Source organism: Planococcus citri, chromosome 4 (genome assembly GCF_950023065.1).
Source record: "Planococcus citri chromosome 4, ihPlaCitr1.1, whole genome shotgun sequence".
Lineage (NCBI taxonomy): Eukaryota > Metazoa > Arthropoda > Insecta > Hemiptera > Pseudococcidae > Planococcus > Planococcus citri.
The window spans coordinates 51,337,249-51,359,687 of record NC_088680.1 but is presented as its reverse complement, the minus strand read 5'-3'; the positions used below and the strand labels follow the sequence as shown (position 1 = coordinate 51,359,687).

Here is a 22,439-nt window from a genome sequence, read left to right as displayed (position 1 = left end):
ATTTACCAAAATTTACCAATTTACCAAAATTTACCAATTTACCAAAATTTACGAATTTACCAAAAATTACCCCAGCAATTTGCTAACATTTACCTCAGTAATTTACCAGACATTACCCACTAATTTATCAATTTTCCATTTTACCAAGAATTACCCCAGCAATTTACCACCATTCACCTCAGTAATTTACCAGACATTTCCTCACTAATTTACCAATTTTTTTACCGAATTTTAATTACCCCAGTAATTTACTGCCAAAGGTTTTTAACAATTTACCAAACTTTACCAATTTACCAAAAATTACCCAAGCAATTTACCAAAATTTTCGACCAACTTTAATTACGAGTAATTCACCAAAAATAACTAATCATTTTATTTACCTACTGAAAATTACTATTAATTCACCAAAAAAAAACTTAATGTTTTTTGTTAAAACAAAAATTACACTAGAAATTTTTCAAAAATTTTGATTTTTTATGGCAAAAAAATTTTGGACAGATAAAATTAACAAAAAAATTAACAAAAAAATCAACAAAAAATTTTCTCCTCTTGACTCGCGCGGGATTCGAACACCCGACCTCCGGCGCACCAATCTGCAACCTACACACCCTAACCACCCCATCTGTTTGTTGGGGGTGAGCCGTTTGCGAGATATAAGGGTTTACACAAATTTCTGCTTATCCATAACGTTGAAACACACTTAAACGTTCATATCTCGTAAACGGCTGAATCGATTTCGACCAAATTAAAAATTTCTCTAGTTCAGTATCAAAGCAATATTTTGCCATCATCAGTTTCGACTTAAAGTTCGGAGCTTTTGAGTTCAGCCCGGCACAAATTTATACATAAATTGATATATAGGTATTAGTATCCAGACTTGTCAACTGTTGAACGGGTTAATTTTACTATACAAGTGGACTGACCAACTTGTCAACTATAGTTGACAAGTCATGGGTTAATTTTACTATACAAGTCAACTATGAGTTTTCAGAAACTTCCACCAGAGGGCGCATGGCTTAGAAATCAAGGCGCGAGGACGAACGCAGGGTCTACAGTTGATTTGTAGTGAGTAGAATGTGATGTGCTGGTGGAGATGTATGCAAATACATCGATCCTGAGTGTACACGACAACAAATTTGACTCGAAATATTTCAGTATTTTATTGGCCCATTGAAAAATTAGAAACATCAAAAATTTTTATTTTGTTTAAGCTTTCTTGTGGTGTCTTAACTTTCTCAAAATTCAAATTACTTTGACTCCATTTTCAAAAATTTTCTTCAAAATTCAGCCTAAAAATCTGATTACTTTTTTCAAAACATAGATTTTTTAAATATTAGATTGAATCTGTAAATAAAATTTTGATAAGTGATTTAGAACAGAAATTATACCAATTTTAAAATTTTGTTCACTTTTCTGCATATATGCCAAGCATAGTTGACATGTCTGGTCGCGAGCAAATATATATATACATGTAAAAACCATACATTACGAGATCCGTTTTATATAAAATCGGGCATTGCGAGATCCTGAGATCCTTTTGCCGGATCTCGCAAGTTCTCTCATATGCCATGGTACTCGTGAGATCCGGGGGACCCTGTACACACATTTTCAGCCGGATCTCGTTTTGCCTACTATTCATATACTTATATATGCCCAAATTTCCTGACATGTGGACCACTCGAGATTCCTAAAATAAATTTTTTTGAAAAAAAATTGGAAAATTTCCGAACTGATTTAAATTTTGAGTGAATATTTATATCATAATAGCCTGACTCTCATCAAAATGTTTGATTATAATAATTCTGCCATGGAGCAATAAAATACAGATAAATCACAAGTAAATTTTTTTGTCTTGTACACACAATTTTTGTATGATTACACGTACCTCAAGCACTGTTTCCCATTCTACAGGCTACACATTAATTGTAGACTCGACGTTCATCTCCGCGACTCGATTTTTAAACCGTGCGCCACCTAGCGGAAGTTGATGAAATGGGGTGGGCCACTTTGTATGTAGCCTATACATTTGACAATTTGGCCCTGGGCCACATTGTCGACTGGGCCAGATGTTATGTAAGATTTACACGTAGCATGGGCCACATGGAAGGAAATCTAAACCTATATACAATTTTTGAAAATAGATAAACGACGCATCTTGCGAGATCCACCCCCAAATCAGGTTTAGGCCATTGGTGGATCTCGGTTTATGCGGATCGCGAAACTGATGGCGGCAATGCATAGAAAGGCACTGTTTACACACTAGAACATGCGTTCGAACGAAGTTGTAGGGTTATTATTTGAGTTTTTAGCATTTTTCGAAATTTTTTGGGGTGGATCTCGCAATGCCTGTGTATATGTCGGATCTCGCAATGTACTATAAGACAGTATATATAAATAAATAAATAAATATTCTAGGGGGTAAACTCGTAACTTTTTTATAGATTAACCAGCAAACTCATAACGTTTTGACAAACTCGTAACCTTTTTAGGACGTGACTTTTCGATGAGGTGCCATATGAATCTACAAGGTGTGGGGAGTCTACTGGCAAAGTTTGAGCAGGGACGTGAGATTGCCGTTTATACACTTTCTCTTTTGACTCAATTTTCAAATGAGTGCATAGCCTAAGTATTATGTACAAGGACATGAGGAAAAGGTGTTTATTGCCAAGAATCATTTTTTACGTTTTTTACGTTCTTTTTGGTGATTCTGGTGGTTGAAGATGTCCTCTTTCACATGGCGTGGTCAAAAATCGTCTAAAATAAATTTTTGACTGCTCAATTTTAATTTAGAGTTGATTATACAGGTCCGAATTTTCGTGTTTTTCAGTCTAAACAGTGATTTTATGGGAAAAGTATGCATCCTAGGAAAAAAATGCAATGAAGGAAATTGTAGAGAATAAAATTTTCTTTCTGCTCAGAGCTGGTTATTTTTCTGTGGGATGCTTTGTTAAAAAGCTATTTGCGAAAAACAGAGACGTAAGGGACTTTTAAAAAAAAGCTTTTCTGAAAAATTGATGTTTCGGCAATGAGATACCTCTCCACAGGTCACCCAAAAATCAAGTTAACGAATATAACGCGGCCTAGCATCGAGTACTATCAGGCCTATGGGGTGACGCGTCGAGCGCATGCACAGCAACGAAGTTATGGAGGGGTCTTGAGATTGCTGTTTATACAAAACGTTACGAGTTTGCCTGTATGCGGCTATATATAAATAAATATATAAATATGTATATATATAGATTTAAACTTAGTCATTGAGGTGCCCGTTTTAAGTATACGTAGTCATTGTGGTGCCCGGTTTTGGGCTTGTGGCGCCCAAATCGGGCACCACAAGGTCTTTTTATATAAAACGATGTAGAATTTCATGAAATGCACTCTAAGGTGAAAAAAAAATTTTTGAGGCAGGCACCACAAGTACCAAGTTTATATAACGGGCACCACTATGACTAAAAACCCTAAAAAAAATAAACTGCTTTAAAACACCTTTATCATACATATATATATGATCCTCTATGTACGCGGGCACCACAATTACCATAAAAGACCCGGGCACCACAAGGTACTAGGTACGTGTATTCATAAACTTATCTCGTTTTGCGCCATACGTCTTATCGTGATCAGCACACTCCGAAACGTCAAGAAAATCCACCCCCACCCAATTCTTGAACCATCATGACAAATACAATACCTTGACTTTCCGTTTCACGGCAAAGTCGGTAAAATTGCGTACAAAAAACTGATAAGTACACCTAATAAGCTTTTGCAAACTTTGGTGATATTTAAATTAAAAATGCACAAAACATTTTTGAAACGAGTTAAAAGTGACATTAAAAAGCACTAAATTCATTCGAAAATTCAAAATTACCAGAAACTGATGAAATTTCAGCAACATTTGGTAAAATTGAGTTAAAACTGTACAAAACATCGTTCAAACATGTCAAAATTCACCACATTCACATAGAACACTTTTTAAACAAATTAAAATCATTCAAAATTCGCTAGAAGTAAAAACTGATGATTGATGAAGTCACGTTGAAAATATCAGATTGGAATCGTTTATGGTCATTTTAAAAATGACTGTGAAGTGACTCTCGTGCGAATTTAGCCCTTCATTTTTCAGGAAGGAACTTTACCTACCTTTTAAACATTTCAAGAGGGGTGAAAAATACGGCACGCATGCAGTAAAAGTGAAGAAAAAACATTACCTACACATTACATCCATTGCATAGGTAGGTATGGTAGGTAGTCAATGTATGAGTCATTATCTCGTTGAATTACTTACCTGCGTGTATGGCTTTTTATCGTTGTAATGAACACACGCAAATAAGTGAACTTAACTTACCTACCTTATTTGAGTTGAGTCATAAGTCTAATTATAATTTTATGAAAATTGTAAACTGTGTGTGTAATTTTTCCAGAAATCTTATTTCTGGTAAAATTATCTCATCAGATCTCTCGAACAGAAAATAAAGCTTCTAAAATGAATATGTACCTATACTTAATTTCTATATCTTATTAAATATTTGACCAAAGTAAACCCTGAATTACCATCTTAGATAGGTATATTTTGTCAACAAGTCATCGATCCATTTGATCAGTAAGTAAACACTCGATCACCAAATTTAAAACAGCTGTTTTTTAGCTTGCATTTTGTTCGTTCCTTAATACCAACTAGGGCAACCTATAACCAAAAGCCAAAAGCTCTCTCCCTGTTATTCATCCAAGCAACAAAGTTTGATCAATAATCACGAACCAAAGCTTCTACAGATACTTTTCGTGCTAAAAATATACTCTAAAAAGTTTCACGATACCTAACCGGTTTTCTCTCAACACATGGAATATTTTTCACGAATTTATTTTGATTTTTATTTTACGCGACTGAAGATGAGTTAGGTACCTATAATTAGTGATTTTCATGTACCATAAATCATCGATTATTTTCGTCGGATTAATGATTTTCAAAGAAGATGGAATCAGATGATAATGAAGTGGATACTCATTCGGGCGGCTCTGAAAATCGTAGCTATATCGACGAAACGAACGAGGTACTAATAAAAGAATTCGAATTAAGTCCGGAAAGTTCCAGTTACAGCGACACATCGGGAGATGAAAACGATGCAGCTGTTAAGAAAGAAAAGAAAACCACCAACGAAATTTCATCCATTTACGGACACGTACAAAAATTAATACGTTATTTAAAGGTAGGTAAATAAACGAAGAAAACTAAAAAGCTAATCTGCGTTGAATTTTTTTAATTCGTCTACGTGTATGTAAAAGACAGGTAATCAAACAGCGACTATAATGGCTTTATCGTGCTTGAAAGATGAAGATCTTGAATCTGATACCGTTCAAGAAGCGATTAAAAATACCGAAGGGTTACAAATATTAGTCAATTTGCTAGAAACAAATCATCGTAAATGCAAAGTACCCAATTACTCTCTATAAATCTTCTTTTTTTTCAATTCCAAAATACGACAAAATGTTTATGTTTTTCAGATCGCTACGTTACTGATTTTGAAAAATATCACGATCAATCCCGATATTGCGAAAAGTATCACAGATCTAGGAGCAGTACCAGATATCATCGTTATTTTAGACGACGATTTATCCACGTTGCAAAAATTAGCAGCTGAAATAATTTCCAACATATCTAAATTCAAAAAACCTCGTAAAATAGTTCGCAAAACTGGCGGATTACCAAAATTAGTAAGTATAGATAGGCAATTCTTAACTCATCAGTGTATTTGAAATTGCCATCCATGGTTTTCTCAGGAGCTAGATTTGAGTCAAGTGTACCTTTCATGCTTTTTGGATTTTTAGATTAATTTGTTAAATGTTCCCGAACACGTGTTGAAAACGAATAAACAAGATTTAAATATGAAAGATCAAGAAATCGTTGACGTAGTATGTGCCACGTGCACTGCGTTGTGGGCTGTTTCCCAATCGTTTAAAAGTAAAATAGAAATTTATAAATTGAACGCTGTGAAATATTTTGGAAAATTGCTTCAAAGTTGTCACGAACAGATTATTATAGCTACGTTGGGAGCCATAACCCAATGTGCAACTCTGGTAAGATATTTTAATGATTGAAAAATTATTTAGAATGGGTGGAGAAATACCTAGCTTATCTGTTCATTGATTTTCTACGTTTAAATATTTTTTTTCTTTTTATTGATTAGGCAGATTTTCAAATCGCTTTGCAAAAAGAAGGATTAATAGAAGATATCGTCAAGTATTTATCGAATGAAAACGACGAAATTAAAAAATATTGCGCCATCGTTATATTCAAAGTATGTCTACTTTTTTTTTTTTTTTTTTTTTTTGACAAAAATTATGAAATATTTTTTGAACTATGAAATGATTTCAAATTTCAATCGAGGTGATCATTGTTGTTCATTATTGATGTTTTTTTTTCTATTTTCGTATTTGAACTTCTTTTTGAATATTATTTTTTAAAAAAAAGACTATATTTCTTGGACTATGAAATGATTTTAATCGAGGTGATCAAATGTTCATTATTGATGTTTTTTTCGATATTTTTTTGTTTAAATATTATAAAAAGTAAAAGTAAAAAAAAACCTATATTTTTTGGACTACGAAATGATTTCAATCTAAATCGAGGTGATCGTTGTTCATTTTTTTTTTTTTTTTTTTTTTTTTTTTTTTTGATTTTCATAAATTGAATTTTTTTTTAAAATTATAAATAGTGAAAAAAAACTTGAATGTTTATACCAACTACATTTTTATTTTTGAGGATATTGAGTATAAACCAATTCAGTAATTTTAGGTGAAATCCTGCGCATGAAATTCGATAGAAAAAAATAATTTCCCTTCGACTTTCGTTATTTATGTCTATTTTATTAATTTCAGTGCGCTGAAAACCACGTTACGAGCAACATGGTGAGACAATACGGCGGTCTAGACCCTTTGGTGGCTCTATTAACTAACGAAAAAGTACGAAAAAATAAAATTCTTCTAGCTTCGGTGACCGGAGCTGTATGGAAATGTTCTAGTAATACGGAAAACATACGAAGGTTAGATGAATTAGATACGGTCACAATTCTCATACAACTTTTGAGCTATGAAAACGAAGAAGTAAGAAAATTATACGGTAAATTTGTCTGCATTTAAAGCGTGTCATTGACGAGTAAATTCGTGTGCCTAAATTGAATACCAAGCAATACACACTGGAAATAAACCATTACAGGTGTTAACAAATACAGCTGGTGCTATCGCGGAATGTGCCAGATTACAGCATAATCACGAAACGATTTTAAAAGCCGAAGGGATACCGGCTATTGTGAATTTATTGAACTACACGTTCGAAAACTTATTGGAAAATGTTGCTAAGATTTTGGCACAGTGTGCTGAAAATGCGGATTGTATTAGACAAATTGTACAGAATGATGGTATACGATTGCTGTGGTCTTTGTTGAGGAGTTCGTCGCCTCGAGTTCAAGCTAGTGCTGCGTGGGCTCTTGTACCATGTATACAAAATGCTAAAGTAGGCATGCCTATTCGACTTGAGAGTTTTGTAATTATTGGTTCAAATTGAGCAGATTTTTTAATGTTCCCATTTATCTATTTTATTGATAGGATTCGGCTGAAATGATACGTAGCTTTGCTGGTGGACTAGAGCTATTGGTTAGTTTACTGGAATCGAATGATATTGGAGTTCTGTCCTGTGTTTGTGCTACAATAGCAGAAGTGGCTCGAAATGAGGAGAATTTAGCTGTAATTACTGATTTAGGAGTTGTGAACTATTTAGCCAAATTAGTTCCGACGGTAATATAATCCTGTAGAATACTTGACCTATTCTTTTTTTTTTTAGTTTAATGTAGAGATGGTTGCCAAAAATTCTTTCATAAAATTTTTCAAAAAGTTGAGCTCATGGAGTGAAATTTTCAGAAAAAATATCGCCAATCTCCTTGAAATATTTAACCAATATTAATCTTAAAGTTATTACCTTATAAAGCCTTTATAACATGCATGTTTAAAATGTTTCCAGAATAACGAAAAGCTTCGAGAACACCTTTCAACAGCAATTGCCAATTGTTGTACGTGGAAAAAGAATTGTTACCATTTCGGCCAACTTCACGCTGTGAAACCTTTAGTTTCGTACATGACTTCAAAAAATATCAATGTCCAGCGAGCAACAGCCTTGGCCTTACATAAATTATCATCGGATCCTTACAACTGCATAACTTTGCATCGAAATGGAATTGTGAAAGTATGCAACATGAACTCACATCTTACCTATTTGAAAATATGTCGAATTATTATTTAACTAGGTACCTATTTTTTTTAAATTTCAGCTTTTATTACAAGCTATTGCATCTAAAGATGAACGTCTGCAAGAATCGTCTGCAAAGTGCCTGAGTAACATTAGGAATCTGGCGTTGAAACTCAGTAGTACTGATCATTTTTAGAGAAAATAGGATGAATGAAACAGTCATGTTTATTTTTTGTATTGGTAGCTTTGAATGTTACAAATTATTCGAGCGTTTATAATACCTACTTCTTTAAAATTGGAGTCCTTTCCTCCCTCATTCCCTTCCTCTTTCACCTAAAATTGTTTCAGATTTTTTTTTAAAATTAATTTTACCTATTGGTCAAGTTTAAAGTACCTACTTGAGTGAATTTTTGCAACATTCTATTTCGATTTTCATCATCAACATTTTGTATGAATTATTTAGAGGAAAAAGCATGGAAAAGGGAAGTTTAAAATTGATTTTTTTTAAAAAGAGAGAGAGAGGTATATAGATACAATTGTAGAAGAAAAGTGTACCTATAAAGTACATAATATAAATCAATTCATCAAATTAATTTTAAAAAATTCACAGCATAATACATATGATTTGACATGAAAAAGTGCACAATTCTTCAAAGCATTAGGGCGTGAAAAATGGAAGTTTGGTGAAAAGAAAGATCCTCCTCATCAGTTTGAAAAGTTGACTTTTGAATTTCGTGTTACAGGGCTGAAAGTGAAAGTCGCAGAATTTTAATTCTTTATCCATAATAAAAATTTTAATTTTCTTTAAAAAAATTGCATAAATGTACTTTCTTATTTCATCATCTGAACGTTGGAATTTGAATGTTCTCTTAAAAAATCAAAAGTTTTTGATGAAACAGCAGAATCTTGAAAGGTGATTTCCTAAAATCAAGAATTTTAACACAGTCTCATGGCTAATCAATTTTTTAAATTCAAAACATTTTTATTATAAAAAAATAAAAAAGTAGATACGTAAAAATACATTGGATTGAAATGAACAAAATTATTATTCAATAGCTGCACATAAATTCCAAGAAAATTATAATATGGTATTAAAACACTACGTACCTATACCACTTAATTTAAAAAGTTATAATTTGAACAAAATAAAAAAATTGTAAGCATTTTTGTTGCCTGGTATTTCTATTTTAAATTATAAAATTATTTTTCAAATTGTGAAAAATCGCTAATTTTTATATAAAATTTGGAGTTTTTCAGAACTATTTTTTGATATAATATATTTTTTTTTAATTCATAAGCATCTGCTTGTTTTTTTTTAATTTTATTTTTTTGTTATTCATTATCATTCGATAATAACAGTTTTGTTAAACCAATTTTATTCTTAAATTCTTTCTGTACTTATTGCAATTTTTTTCTAGTGGTTCCAAGTATCCACCTACTTATTTTTCTTTCGAAAAATCTAAACCGGTTTTAAAAAACATTCGCTCTCTATGTGCTAGTATTAAAATATGGGTCAACTTCAGCTACAACATGTTTGATCCAATCTACATAGTCAGCTATATCTGTAACAACAACTAACTTTTCTGGTTGATTCGTCAACTCAGCTTCAACTCGTTTAAGATGATTTCGCAGAAGACTTGTAAAGTTATATTTAAACAAGAAGACTAATTGCTCAACATAGTTATGATCAAATGACCCGTTGATTATTGCATCAGAAATACTTTTTGAAAAGTCTTCAGATGACATGTTTGCCATGTTACGAATTTCATTCATGAAACTTTTGAAAAGAGCATCATTGTTTGATTGATTTCTGAAAAGCGCTTCTCCTACAATTCCTCGAATAAAATAGCGATGATCTTTTTCAATCATAACCCCGCTACCGCTTACAGTCATAGGATCGTTCAATTCATTTTCCTTCAGCTCTAGACAAAACCATTTTCCTTCGTGGAAAGCAGTTTGATTATTGCTTTTTCTGTATAATTTAGTATCATTGCGGTCTCCGTTTACCTCATCGATACCATACATGAGATTTGCCCAGACGAACACCAAGTAAGGATATGATGGGTTTTCTTGGCATGTGTCATGGCTCATGAAAGAATAATCTTTGTAACTGAATCCTTCTTTGGCTGCATTGAATTGTTGTACCTGAAATTGAAATGTATAGCAGTCATTATTTTAAAAAGTATGTACCCATTCCGGCAAACTGACTCGCTATTTTACCATAATATCATCTGAAATATGAACATTTACTCGTATATTATAGATAAGTAATTGTAATTACTCGTACATTTTCAAGATAACAATTTGTTGCGAAATTTTTTCAAATATTTACGTTGACAAAATTAATTTTATATATCTATACCTACCTAGCTGAAGCTAGCAAAATTGATTTCAGTTGAGTTAAATTTTTCAGATTTATAATTTAATAAAAGTTGTTTATATGTGAGGCTGAGGCTTGTTCTCCTTAAAGATCCAACTGATTACTAAAATTCAATTTAAATTTGATATTTTGCTATTATTTTGTCCCTCGTTTTTTGTATTCTCAAAACATATTCTAGGATGCGAGTAGGTGTAAAATCAACTTTCTCACAAAATTTTAATTTCTTTCGGAATGAATGGCGCACCTGTTCAAATTGTCTGGAATCGCCACTGCAGATAATGTTGCACAGTCTAACTCCAGAAGAACGTGTTGTAATCACATACTTGAATACAAATAGGTATAAAATTACCTATTAAAGAACTTTACCTTTGCTATTCCAGTAGTAATATTTAGTTTTTTGGGGTTTTCCCACTGAACACAAGCTGGATAAACTTGCGAGTTGAAATTGATTTCTTTTTCCATAATGACTATTAATGCATCATGAAATAGGGATTTGTCTTGATTTCCATGCTTGAAATAACGAAATTCTTTAATCTATAACATTATAATACAGTACCTAAGTAAATTATCTATTATTGAATTTCATTTAAAGACTAGGTACAAACGTTTTGACCACAACCTAGGTAAACACCTCAGAAAAAAAATAAAAATAGGCACCTATTTGAAGCAATTTTATCAGAAATGTTGAATTCACTCATTGATAATTATTACTTAGTAAATTGATGGTAAGAATGTCCATAGGGAAGAATATAAATATGTATGTACATGGAATTGCCCACTTGAATGCAAAGGTTGATGATAAATTCCTATCCTACATGTCTTCAGCTTCCCATTTCAGTGAATTTTTTCTTGCCTAGGTACTTTATCACCTTGAAAAATTTGATCAAAAAAGATGTACAATACGGTAAGTATCTTACCATTAGTGCTGTAAAATGATTATATTTCCTAAAAAGGTTCAATTCGGATGCATAATACTTTAGACTGCTCCACCATGTTCGATTTTTGTGATAATCTATATCATTCACAATTGCTACTACGAAAATTGCTGGATCCAAGGGGTTTCGGCTCAAAGATTCATATTCATGTATAGCAGAAACGCTGGCGAGCATGCAGAATTCAGCTTAATGTAAAGAACAATAACATTGTTCATTAGTCACTTCGGCAACATACAAAGAAAAAATTATACATAGGTACGAATCATAGTACATATTTTAAGCACAAATCCAAAGGGATGGGAAAATTCACACTTGAGTCAAATAAACGAGACCAGTAGGTACGTATACTAGGTAGGTAGCTAGCTACAGGGTGCCCAGAAATATCGGGTACCCTAAAGAAAGTTTATCATTAAAAGTATAGGTTGGCAACCCGGGCAACGTGAAATAGATGCATATGATTGGTGGAATGTTATCTCTCCAGTCCAACAACCAATCATGTGCTATCATTATTATCATTCACTGTGACCAACCGAAGTTTTTGGCAGAAAACTTTTTTAGGGGTACCCGATATTTCTGGGCACCCTGTAGCTACATGTTACCACCACAATTCACAATTTCTTTAAGAGGTAGTCTAGAACTAGAACACACGAAGTTTCAACTTACAGGTTAGAATTACTCTGGAACTTATGATAGTGCCGAAGCATATATTTCCTTTATCTGGTCGGAGAATGGCAACATCCCATGGCATGCCCAAGGTTTGTGAATCAGGTGGGTTTTTTGGTAATTGACCGCAATCTACGGGAGGGTAGCCTATAAATGAAATTAACGTGTAACTGCATGTCTATTCTTGAAGTGCTTTCATCTCAAATCTCATTATGTAGGTAAATGCGCATTAAAATCATCACAGGTTACCTGGAACACAGGAATGCAAATCACTATCCCAGTTTCCATCTTCTAGACACTGTATTTCTGGATGACCAGGGTATGATTGAACTCCTAATGTGTTGAGGTATTTGCATGTTGGACGCACTGTCACTCCAGGGAGTAGAAATTTTTCATCGCAAGGAATGGAAATATTTTTACGAAAGCATTCCAAGTGAACGTTTACAGGATTTAGCTTTTCACACTTTTCTACATTTATAAAAATGAAAGGTAAATTAGTGCTCGTTGGCTTCTATTTCTAAGTGGAAAGAGCTAGTGAGATGAATGAAGTGGCGCTGAGTAGGGAAAAATAAGGGCGGTGCCCACAAATTGAAAAACCAGTTTGGTAAAAAAATTCAAACTGGTTTAATTCAGGTGTGCAGCTTCCATCTAAAGAATGCTAAGGCAAAGTGTACATTGAAGTTGGTAATGGGGAGGAGTGCAGCTGGAGAACTGTGAAAACCCCAAGTACCATTGGTATCACGCTTGATAAAACACTCGCATATAAGAGGCACTGTGAGAAAACAAAAATCAAAAATGAAGGTAACTAGAAACAACTTACTGCAGAAACAGGGCAACGTCTATGGCACTGTGTTACTCTACACAGCAGAATATGGATGTCCTGCCTGGGACTGATCCACACATGCCAAGAAGGTCGACATCGCCCTTAACACCACCATGAGAATTGTGTCCGGATGCCTCAGACCAACTAATGTTAAACACCTACCAAGAATATATGGCATCACACCTCCTGGGATGAGGCAGTCTGTAGCAACTGATATAGAAAGAGCAAAGATAGAACAGGACCCACACTATGTCATGTTCAGCCAAATACTTACATGCGACCCCAAGACTGAAGTCCAGAAAGAGTTTTGTGAGGGAGACGCGTGTAATGGTTGTGGAGTTGTGGACCCTGTGCAGGGAAGAGAGAATAGATGGTCAGACCTTGAGGGGGCCACATGTAGCGAGAACTTGGCAAATGGACACAAATTGCCTTATGCAGAGTGGCTCACACTAAACAGGATCCAAGCTGGATGCGCTAAGACAGCAGTAAAGCTTACCAGATGAGGCATCCAGGAGGATGTGAAGTGTCCGGACTGCAGAGTGCAGATACTTAGACACAAAATGATGACCACCTCCTAGTATGTGGCACTATAGCACTGCGTTGAACAGAGTTGTGTAATTTTTCACAGATTCACACCCTAGGCCTACAACTTTTGTTGCAAGCTTTTTTCTCCATTATCAATTTTCAGGTGATTGTGAAAAACTGGTTGCTAAATGCGAACCAATAAACCAGTTTCAAAATGTAATTTAACAGACTTGTGTAATTTTTCATGCCCCCGTTATACAACTTCTGTTTCAAGCTTTTTTCGCAATCTCCAATTGTTAGGTAATTTTTGATAACTGGTTGCAAATTGATGAACCGGGTTCAAAATCCAATCAGCAAAAATGGTTCAATTTTTCACGCTCTACAACTTTTTTTCAAACTATTTCTCTTTCTTCAATTTTTAGATGATTGTAAAAAACCGGTTGCTAAATGCGAACCAATGAACCGGTTTCTAAATTTGATTAGACAGAAATGTGTAATTTTTCACGCTCTACAACTTTTTCTATCAACCATTTTTGGGTATTTTTTGTCAACTGGTTGCAAATTAATGAACTGGTTTCAAAAAGTTCATATCACGTTTTTGTTGCCTTAGTGTGTAGAATACATTGCGCCAGTAAAAACCAGTTTGAATTTTTTGACCAAACTGGTTTTTCAATTTGTGGGCACCCTGTACATGGGCCTGAAATTTTCAAGGTTGCTTTTGAAAAACCTTATTTTTCCCTACTCAACGCCGCTTCATTCATCTCGCTACCTCTTTCCACTTTCCACTTAGAAATGAAAGCCACCGAGCACTACTTTTGTGTCACACTGTAGAACGTATTATGAATGAGGAGTTACTAATGTTGTATACACTTACTAATGCATCCTTTTATGGGGGGAACCCATTCATTATTGTAGCAAACGGATACCAATGCATCTTCACCATTTACAGAATAACCAGGATCGCACGTGATTTTAATCACCGTCGATTCGAAAACTGTTCCATTTGAAACACAAGATGATTTTGATTCATTCTTGATGTTTTTGATACATGTGTATGTGTTATTTGTATGGGGTGATAAGATGGGTACTTCACAAATGTTGCTGCAGATAAGATCACAAGATTTCATGTTAGGTATGATTTTATATTTTTAATATGATGAGGGTGGATCGCAAAAAAAATTGTCTGAGGATGATTCTGCCCCAATTCAGGGGACCCTTCATTTTGAGTTGAAAGTCAGTCAGAAAATGTTTTAGATCTGGTGGTACTGTTGGAGGAGCGATAATGGATCCTCAGAGAGCGGTACATAATTTTCTAAAAAATTGTGATTTTTTTTCGCTTTGGTACCTACCCATCCTGCTGTGGTAGAAAGCTTAATTCCAAAAGATACCTATTTGGAGATTCTGTGTCTATTTAGGCTATTTCCGTCAAAATCAAAGAACACTCTCCATTTGGAAGCTATAGGAGAATATTTTGGAATGCAGTGACGCCGGTTTTTTTTTAGCCCCATTGCCAATTCCAAAATAGGTACTCTAAAATGTTTGATAGGTCCGAAAAATGCTGAAAGTTGGTTTGTGCCCGATTTTCGACCTCCCGAGTAGATTGCGGTGATGAATTTGAACAGCTCTGCAATATTCAGCGGATTTTGATTTCTTTTCATTTTTTATTTATATATTTTTGGACACAAAAAAACGTAACTAGAGGATCCAAAAATCCGCTGAAGACTGCACAACGATTTCAAACCATCACTTATCAACTCGACAGAGCGGAAATAGGGTACAAACCAAATTTTAGCTGCTTTAATTATTTTGGTAAAATTTTGATTTTGCTCATTTTCGACTCTCATAATTCGCTGAAATTGAAAAATGAATTTTGGCGCTTGAAATTTTGGCTGGGGTGTGAGTGGGCCCCTTCATCAATACCCATTCGTCCGGGTCAAAAATTTGGAAAGATGTAAATTCGGCACATTCTCACTTTTTGCCTGTAAATTCGTCATACTGACAAAAATTTCCCGCCAATTTCAAATTTTTATCTCGTGGTTTGCCATTTTTATGAAAACTTTGTCAGTAAATATGTACGTACTTAGGCTATTTCAGCTATTTTCAGAAATTCGCCAAAATTCAAAAAATCAATTTTGGCAGCTGAAAATTTGGTTTTGGGGTGCGGGTGACACAATACTACTTTCAGTGGGCCAAATTTCAGTCAAATCGAAGGTGACGAGCCTTGTCAGCTAATGTTTAGCTTACTTTACGTATAGGTATATGATTTTAATTTAAAATTTACACGAATCTTACCAAGTAGGTACTGTACATACCTTAATACTTGGTTGAATCTCCAACTTATTTGATTTTTTCAGGTGTCCCGAATATACAGGTGTCATTACTCCCTGCAGTGGAGTGACTGCTTATCGTGTGCCGAATTTACATATCGCCAAAAATTTTTGTTCTCGTTGGAATATTTTCTTAGTTAAAAATATTAATAGGTAGGTAGAGGTACTATGTTCATAAGTGTGTAAATAATTCTTTGCAAGTTAATGTTACTTACGGTGTACTATTTAGCTCTTTTACTTCATCACACAAGACTGAAAAGAAAAATTGATGAACATGAGTTTGTTAAATCACAAATTCGGATAAACTAAGTTCCTTCAAATGGAGCATTAATGCAAATTTTCGTTATAAGGGAGTTGAATCAACTACTGCTTCAGCAAAAATCAAGCAGAAAATGATTTTTTCAAATCATCGAAGGTGTCAACGCTGTTTTTTGCATCATACAAAATTACCTATCTATCTTGCACTCATCATTCCCTGTGATTTTCTTAAGTTTAAGTAAATAAGGTCGCATTGCACAAACCAATTGTCTTGAAACTTACCTATGGAGTTTGGATTAAGATATAATAAAAATAAACAGGTGAAAACATGCACAATACCATTATTAAAACAAATCATTTTCACCATGTTTGAAAAAACACGTAATAAATGAAAAATAGATGCAGAGAACAGAAGACTAAACAAACTGAGACTGTTTTCATTGTTTTCGAGGCAGTTCATTTCGCTTAGCTTAGGTTATAGTGTCGTCAAATAACATTTTTTTCCTTTCCCCTATAGTGAGCCTTTTGTAAACAGGCGATAGTGCTACTTAAATTTAAAACGTAGCTTTACTTGATTACAACTGTTGTAATGTATGATAATTTATCGATGTCACAAAGTAGCATATACATGAAAATATCTGATAATCAGCATACATGTATCCAAAGGTTGAAAAAGGTCATTACCAATATACAATGAACATACATGCGTACGATCACTGCGAAGAATTTCTATACGCGTAGTCCAGTTGTTCTAAAATAGGTATGTATGTACCTAATACCTATTAAGTAGGTAGGTATAAGGTACCTAGCACTGTAAGACATTTTTTTATCCAGATTTTTTTGTTGCAAGAAACGATCGTAGATTTTCCAGAGTCTAGTTTCCCGTATGAAATTTCTTCAAAAGACAAAATCCCAAAAACTTGAATGCTTCTATCAACTGAAAAATAGAGAACGCATTTTAATTGAAAAATTCGTCGAATTAATTTTTAAAAAATATGATTTATTGACATGAAAAAGTGCACAGTTCTTCAAAGTAATTAGGACGTGAAAAATGGACGTTTGATGAAAGGAACGATTCTCCTCATCAGTTTGAAAAGTTGGCATTGGAATTTTATGTAATATACTGAAAATAAAAATCGGAGAATTTTTCATTTTTTATCATCCGATTTTGATTTGAAATGAATATGATCACTCATTGTTCCAAAAATACATGTCATAAAAATGTAAATTTCTGTTTTTTTTAATTGCATAAATTTACTTTCTTATTTTACTGACTGAATATTGGAATTCGAAAAAATTTGTCCTCGTTCTCTTAATAAATCAAAACTTTTTAATGAAACTCTTCAGAATCTTGAACGGCGATTTCCTAAAATTATTGATTTTAACACAGGCTTATGGCGTTATGGCTAATCAGTTTTTAAAATTCAAAGCATTTTTATTATAAAAAACTAAAAAATAAAAAATAGAAAAGTAGATAAAAATACATTGGATTGAAATGAACAAAATTATATTGAGCTGCCCATAAATTTCAAGAAAAATAATTAGGTACCTAGGTATGTAGGTATGAAAACACCATTAGTAAAAAAGTTATAATTTAAACAAAATAAAAACATTCTTGTTGTCTGGTATTATTTTTTACTTTGAATTAAAAAATTATTTTTCAATTTTGTTCAATTTTTCAAATTGAAAAAAATCGTTAATTTTTGAATACCTACTTGATACAAAATTCCGTATTATAAGGTACTCATTTTATGTAGTGACATTTTAATCAATTTTTTAAAATAAAAATCATTCAACATTTTTTAGATTTCGCCAGGATAATTTTTTTTTAAATTTAGTTTGATAAATGATTATGTAGAAGTTGAAATTTGAAAATGATCTATCTTTATAATTTAATGAAAAAAATCTATAATTTTAGAGTGAGTTAGCAATGTAAACTAAACCAAAGACTAAATTATTAAATATAACAATTGAGATAAATTTTGAAAATATTCAAAAACACAATTTTTACAAGCTACATATGTGAATTAAAATCTATTTTAAAATGTTGGTTGATCCATGCGATTTAATTTAATTTTACTTCTCGTTGGATGTTAAAGAAAGATTAAAGATGAAAACTCAAATTAATTTTTTAAAAAATCACAGACATTTCTTGAAAAAGTATGACTGACCACTAGTATGACAGGTTCGAAAAAATACAACGATTTATTATAAATGAACCTAATTTTTATTTTTTTATTGCTGGTCCCTATGGTTATGTGATTATATAGTGTCGATTTCTACTTCTTTAATAGCTAATTCTGAATGAGTAAATTCGAATCTGACTACATATTTCCGTTTTTTTTTCAACCAGTATCGTTCCAAATGGCAAAACTTGATAATATTATTTTCAATTGGGAAAAAAATTGAAAATTAACTCGATTACAGTCATAAAAAAGCCATAAAAACGCACTAACGTAGCATCTAAGACCAAAAAATTTGGCCCATGGGGGGATCGAACCCACGACCTTCGCGTTATTAGCACGACGCTCTAACCAACTGAGCTAATGGGCCAGCTATTCAAACTGGTCATTTTTTAAATACTCCAGGCAACGACGCAAATCGCCCTTGAAAAATCACCGAATATCGTCTCATAGTTCAAATATTCTATATAAAACCAAAGCTTTCGTTCAAAACAGCTCCTTTAAACCTTCAAACTCCAAATTTGAGCCAAATTGACTCAAAAAATTAGAATTTTCCAATTTTCCATCGAAAAAACTTCGTCCCACAGATCCGAATATCTCACCGTAACCGATCTGCTTCATAAAAGGAGGGTAATTTCTCCTTCGTTTCGGTGATAATATGATCGAAAATACAATCCTATCAGCAAATTTCTAGTGTTGAACTTTGGCTTATAAATTATTCCAATCTGAATTTCCTCGGGGATTATTTCATTTCATTCCGAAATTTGCCGTTCAGCTATCGTTGTAGGTTTTTGGTAAGTTGACACGGATACATTTAGCCCTATTCTTTATCATCGTATATAGATAACCATACTTCAAACCCAACTTCCTCGTGTACGTCGTATTTCATTCGTATATTTTTCAGATGGCTGGCAAGAAACGGAAACGTGCAGCTAAACCGGATCCAAATATGTACCAGCTGAAAGTATTCAAATTCGTGAAATTACACCAAACCAAATCCAATAAACCACCTAGACCTCGAAGTGGTCATCGAATAGTTTGCAAGAATGCTTCCATGTACGCTATCGGAGGATTCAACCCGACCGATTCGAACGACGAAGTGGAAGAATCTCCATTATTTAAAGAAGTATGGAGGTTCGATTTCATGTCTCGTACTTGGAAAAAATTAGAAGTCGAATCTTTACCGAACGAATTAGCATCGAATTCGGCCATTCTGTGGGATAAATTCCTATTCCTTTACGGCGGAACTGCGTTTCCTTTCGGCGATCGTTTCAACAACAAGGTTTATTTGTGCAAGTTGGAAGACAGCGAACCGAAATTGATTTTTAAGCCTTTACCTACGTCCGAGGAAATACATCCTAAACAGCTGTATGGTCAGAGCATCGCTATAGATAACAAGCATCTGTATAGTGTCGGAGGCACCGATGGTTTCAAGTATTACATGGACGTGTACAGATTGGATTTAAGAACGAATCAATGGCTCAAGTTATTCGATCAGGATATCGACAATTGCGCTAAATGTCCCGAAGCTAGATATAGACACGAAGTTGTACTTTACAATAACCGTTTGTATGTGTTTGGCGGAGGAGTATCGTTCGAAGCTTTCGAACTGGATGTAAGTATTTGCAGCTTCGACCAAACTTGTATTATAATAATTCGTCGAATTGTTATACTAATTATCTCTCGTTTTTATCAGGAAATTCCGGTATTCAATCTAGAAACTAACGAATGGACTTCTTTACCATCAATCGGCGATGCTTCAATTACGGATAATAATGGTTTCCCGTTGAAACGAAAGTGCCACGGTTGTGTTCAAGATCCTCACGATAAAGCTCTAGTATTCATCAACGGCGGTTATAACGATAATTCGTCAGTTTACAACGATACCTGGCGTATTGATTTAAGAACTCTCGAATGGAAACGTATAACTTCTTTGAATTTACCCAACGGAACGTATTTCCATTCAGCAGCTTGCACCCCCGATGGCCGAATGGTGGTCTTTGGTGGTATTACTATAAATAAGCGTCATACCGGTCACCCTCACGAAAGAACAGCTGATGTATTCTCAACGTGGATCAGAATACCTAGACTGGCCGATGCTTGCTGGGATGCGCTTGATTTTTATATTCGAAAAAAGATTATTACGTTACCAGATGACATTAGATCTTGGCAATTACCGTTTTATGACGAATCCAGGTTACGATCGGCCATTAAATTAAATTACCCGGACGTTTGAGTGTGTGACTCGAATTAGCGATTATTTTTTTCGACAAACAAAAAAACAGGGTTTCAAATTATTCTTTCTATAGTTATCTCTTTAACTAATCTAATCGGGTGGTATTTTTTCTCCCGAGGAGATGACTCGAGTTTTATTTTCATTCAAAATCGAACGTTTAGCTACATATAACGAAGTATCTACGTTTTCGGTCAATTTTACCCTTCAATCGTCGACTTGCATCAATTGACTTCGTATTTTGAACATTCTGATACTTTAAATCGTTCGAAGAAATCGTACAATCTACAATTTTATACATCACTCATCAATTTATCATCGTAAACAGTTTCATCAAATTCGTTCCCTGGAAACTGTACCATACTTATTATTAGATTCCCAGTCGCAAATCACGCTTCACCCTCCTCTCCTCCCTCACCTGCTAATGTATTTGTAGAAATTACATTTCACGGTTTTTTTTCTGGTCAATAGTACTAATTCTGGTACGAAAATATATTTCGTATACGCGAAGAAAATAAATATATCGAGAATATATTAACATTCAACTTGTATTTAAGCACAAAGATATATACTCGACGAAATTTTCACATTTCTTAGTTGAATACAAAAATAACTAATTAATGCTAAAAGCGTTTTATCACCTTAAAAAATAATGAAACAATCAGTCTTATAATCGAAATGTAAAGATGAAAAAAGAAAATATATATCGACGAAATAATGCGAGAATTCGTTCGTTTTTTTCAGCGTAATGTAAAAATCGCCCTTGAAAGGAATATTTAAATAAAACATGAAAAAGAAAAAAGGAAAACAAAAAAACGCGATTTACACGACAAACAAATCGAATACGAGTAAATCTAACAACACTAAGCTAGTCTTTCGAGGCGTTTAAGCATTTATTAATTTTCCGGCACGATATTTCTTCTTCGTTTCTTCTCTCTAATTCGAGACGCATTTTCCGACACTGACGACGCTGCATTTTCTTGAATTTGACGCCGAATTCCTTTCCGAAAGCGAGGTTCTGTAATTCGCAATATTAGACGGGTAATTAATTTACGAGTACACGAGTTGAAAACTTATTTAATATGTATTTTAATATAGGTATCGTAAGTTACGAGTCTATAAAAAAAATGTGATTTAAAATTCGTACTATTTTTAAATATTATTGTTGTTTGTTTTAAATTAAATATTCTAGTGACCAAGATTAATTATTGTTAAGGTAATTCCCTCGCAACTTTTTTTTGCTGGTGTTAGAATTTATTTATTATTTAAAACTTTAAAAGTATCGTGTATTATTTTTAAAAAAATAATTTGGGAACGAGTTTAGAAAAAAATCACCGATTTAAAAACTTGAAAAGATTTTAATTGGTGATTTTTTAAAACAAAACCCCCAAATTAACTGAAATCATCGTGAAATAATTTGAAAATTCAAGTTGATAGAAATATTATATAAACGTTTTATGCTAAGACAAAATGAAAATAAATAATTTTTTGGTACGTAAAAATGATGAACATAAATGGTTCAAGATTAAGATGTGTAAAATATGTAAACTATAAGTCAATAAACCCTTTGAAAAATCAAGTATGAATGCACTTTTCTTTTGTACTCGTAAAGGATGAAGTAAGGTACCTAAGTATCTAAATAATGAATTAAATAATTATACAAAGGAACTATTCCAACTCATCAGAAGCCAGAATAATTCAACAAGTTTGGAATTTAAAAAAGAGCATGAGAAACTTCTTATCAAAATTTTCAGTTCATCAATTCGACTTCATGACCTTTTCGTGAAAATGTCACTGAAATTTAGATTTGAAGATGAAGATGATCTTTTCAAAAATTCTGCTGAACCTTGAGCCAAATATGTATTTCTATTTATAAAAT

At 33.4% G+C, this 22,439-nt stretch overlaps 4 protein-coding genes and 1 non-coding gene across 9 annotated transcripts in view; 2 read left to right on the top strand and 3 right to left on the bottom strand.

The window, feature by feature from the left end:
* The first annotated feature begins 400 nt into the window (after window positions 1–400).
* gudu (Armadillo repeat-containing protein gudu) lies at window positions 401–8,557 on the top strand. 2 transcript variants are annotated; one of them, XM_065360735.1, is made up of 10 exons: window positions 401–5,201; window positions 5,278–5,424; window positions 5,497–5,706; window positions 5,821–6,069; window positions 6,180–6,290; window positions 6,871–7,095; window positions 7,208–7,504; window positions 7,597–7,785; window positions 8,009–8,230; window positions 8,316–8,557. In XM_065360735.1, the coding sequence occupies exons 1-10, from the start codon at window positions 4,968–4,970 to the stop codon at window positions 8,427–8,429; spliced, it is 1,998 nt and encodes a 665-aa protein (XP_065216807.1). In that variant the 5' UTR covers window positions 401–4,967; the 3' UTR covers window positions 8,430–8,557. The 2 variants fall into 2 exon arrangements, with proteins under 2 accessions (XP_065216807.1, XP_065216808.1); XM_065360736.1 differs by having other exon boundaries at window positions 5,172–5,201; window positions 5,282–5,424.
* A 749-nt stretch (window positions 8,558–9,306) lies between these two features.
* LOC135843016 (uncharacterized) lies at window positions 9,307–16,692 on the bottom strand. The gene is made up of 8 exons (XM_065360738.1): window positions 16,427–16,692; window positions 16,102–16,138; window positions 14,434–14,660; window positions 12,461–12,679; window positions 12,212–12,358; window positions 11,531–11,733; window positions 10,980–11,147; window positions 9,307–10,378 (listed from the first exon to the last, which is right to left on the bottom strand). Exons 1-8 carry the CDS (start codon window positions 16,602–16,604, stop codon window positions 9,722–9,724), a joined length of 1,836 nt encoding a protein of 611 aa, XP_065216810.1. The 5' UTR covers window positions 16,605–16,692; the 3' UTR covers window positions 9,307–9,721.
* Window positions 16,693–18,623: 1,931 nt separating this feature from the next.
* TRNAI-AAU (transfer RNA isoleucine (anticodon AAU)) lies at window positions 18,624–18,697 on the bottom strand. The gene has a single exon. It is a non-coding gene; the product is annotated as a tRNA-Ile (tRNA).
* Window positions 18,698–18,929: 232 nt separating this feature from the next.
* Window positions 18,930–22,139, top strand: slim (scruin like at the midline). Its single transcript, XM_065364158.1, has 3 exons — window positions 18,930–19,121; window positions 19,232–19,942; window positions 20,024–22,139. Exons 2-3 carry the CDS (start codon window positions 19,232–19,234, stop codon window positions 20,561–20,563), a joined length of 1,251 nt encoding a protein of 416 aa, XP_065220230.1. The 5' UTR covers window positions 18,930–19,121; the 3' UTR covers window positions 20,564–22,139.
* Hmgcr (HMG coenzyme A reductase) overlaps window positions 21,091–22,439 on the bottom strand; it is a 43,261-nt gene continuing 41,912 nt past the window's right edge. For all 4 annotated transcript variants that reach the window (XM_065364155.1, XM_065364156.1, XM_065364154.1 and 1 more), the window contains exon 17: window positions 21,091–21,578. In XM_065364155.1, coding sequence (XP_065220227.1) covers window positions 21,497–21,578 — 82 coding nt within the window. In that variant the 3' untranslated portion in view covers window positions 21,091–21,496. The remainder of the gene's footprint in view (window positions 21,579–22,439) is intronic.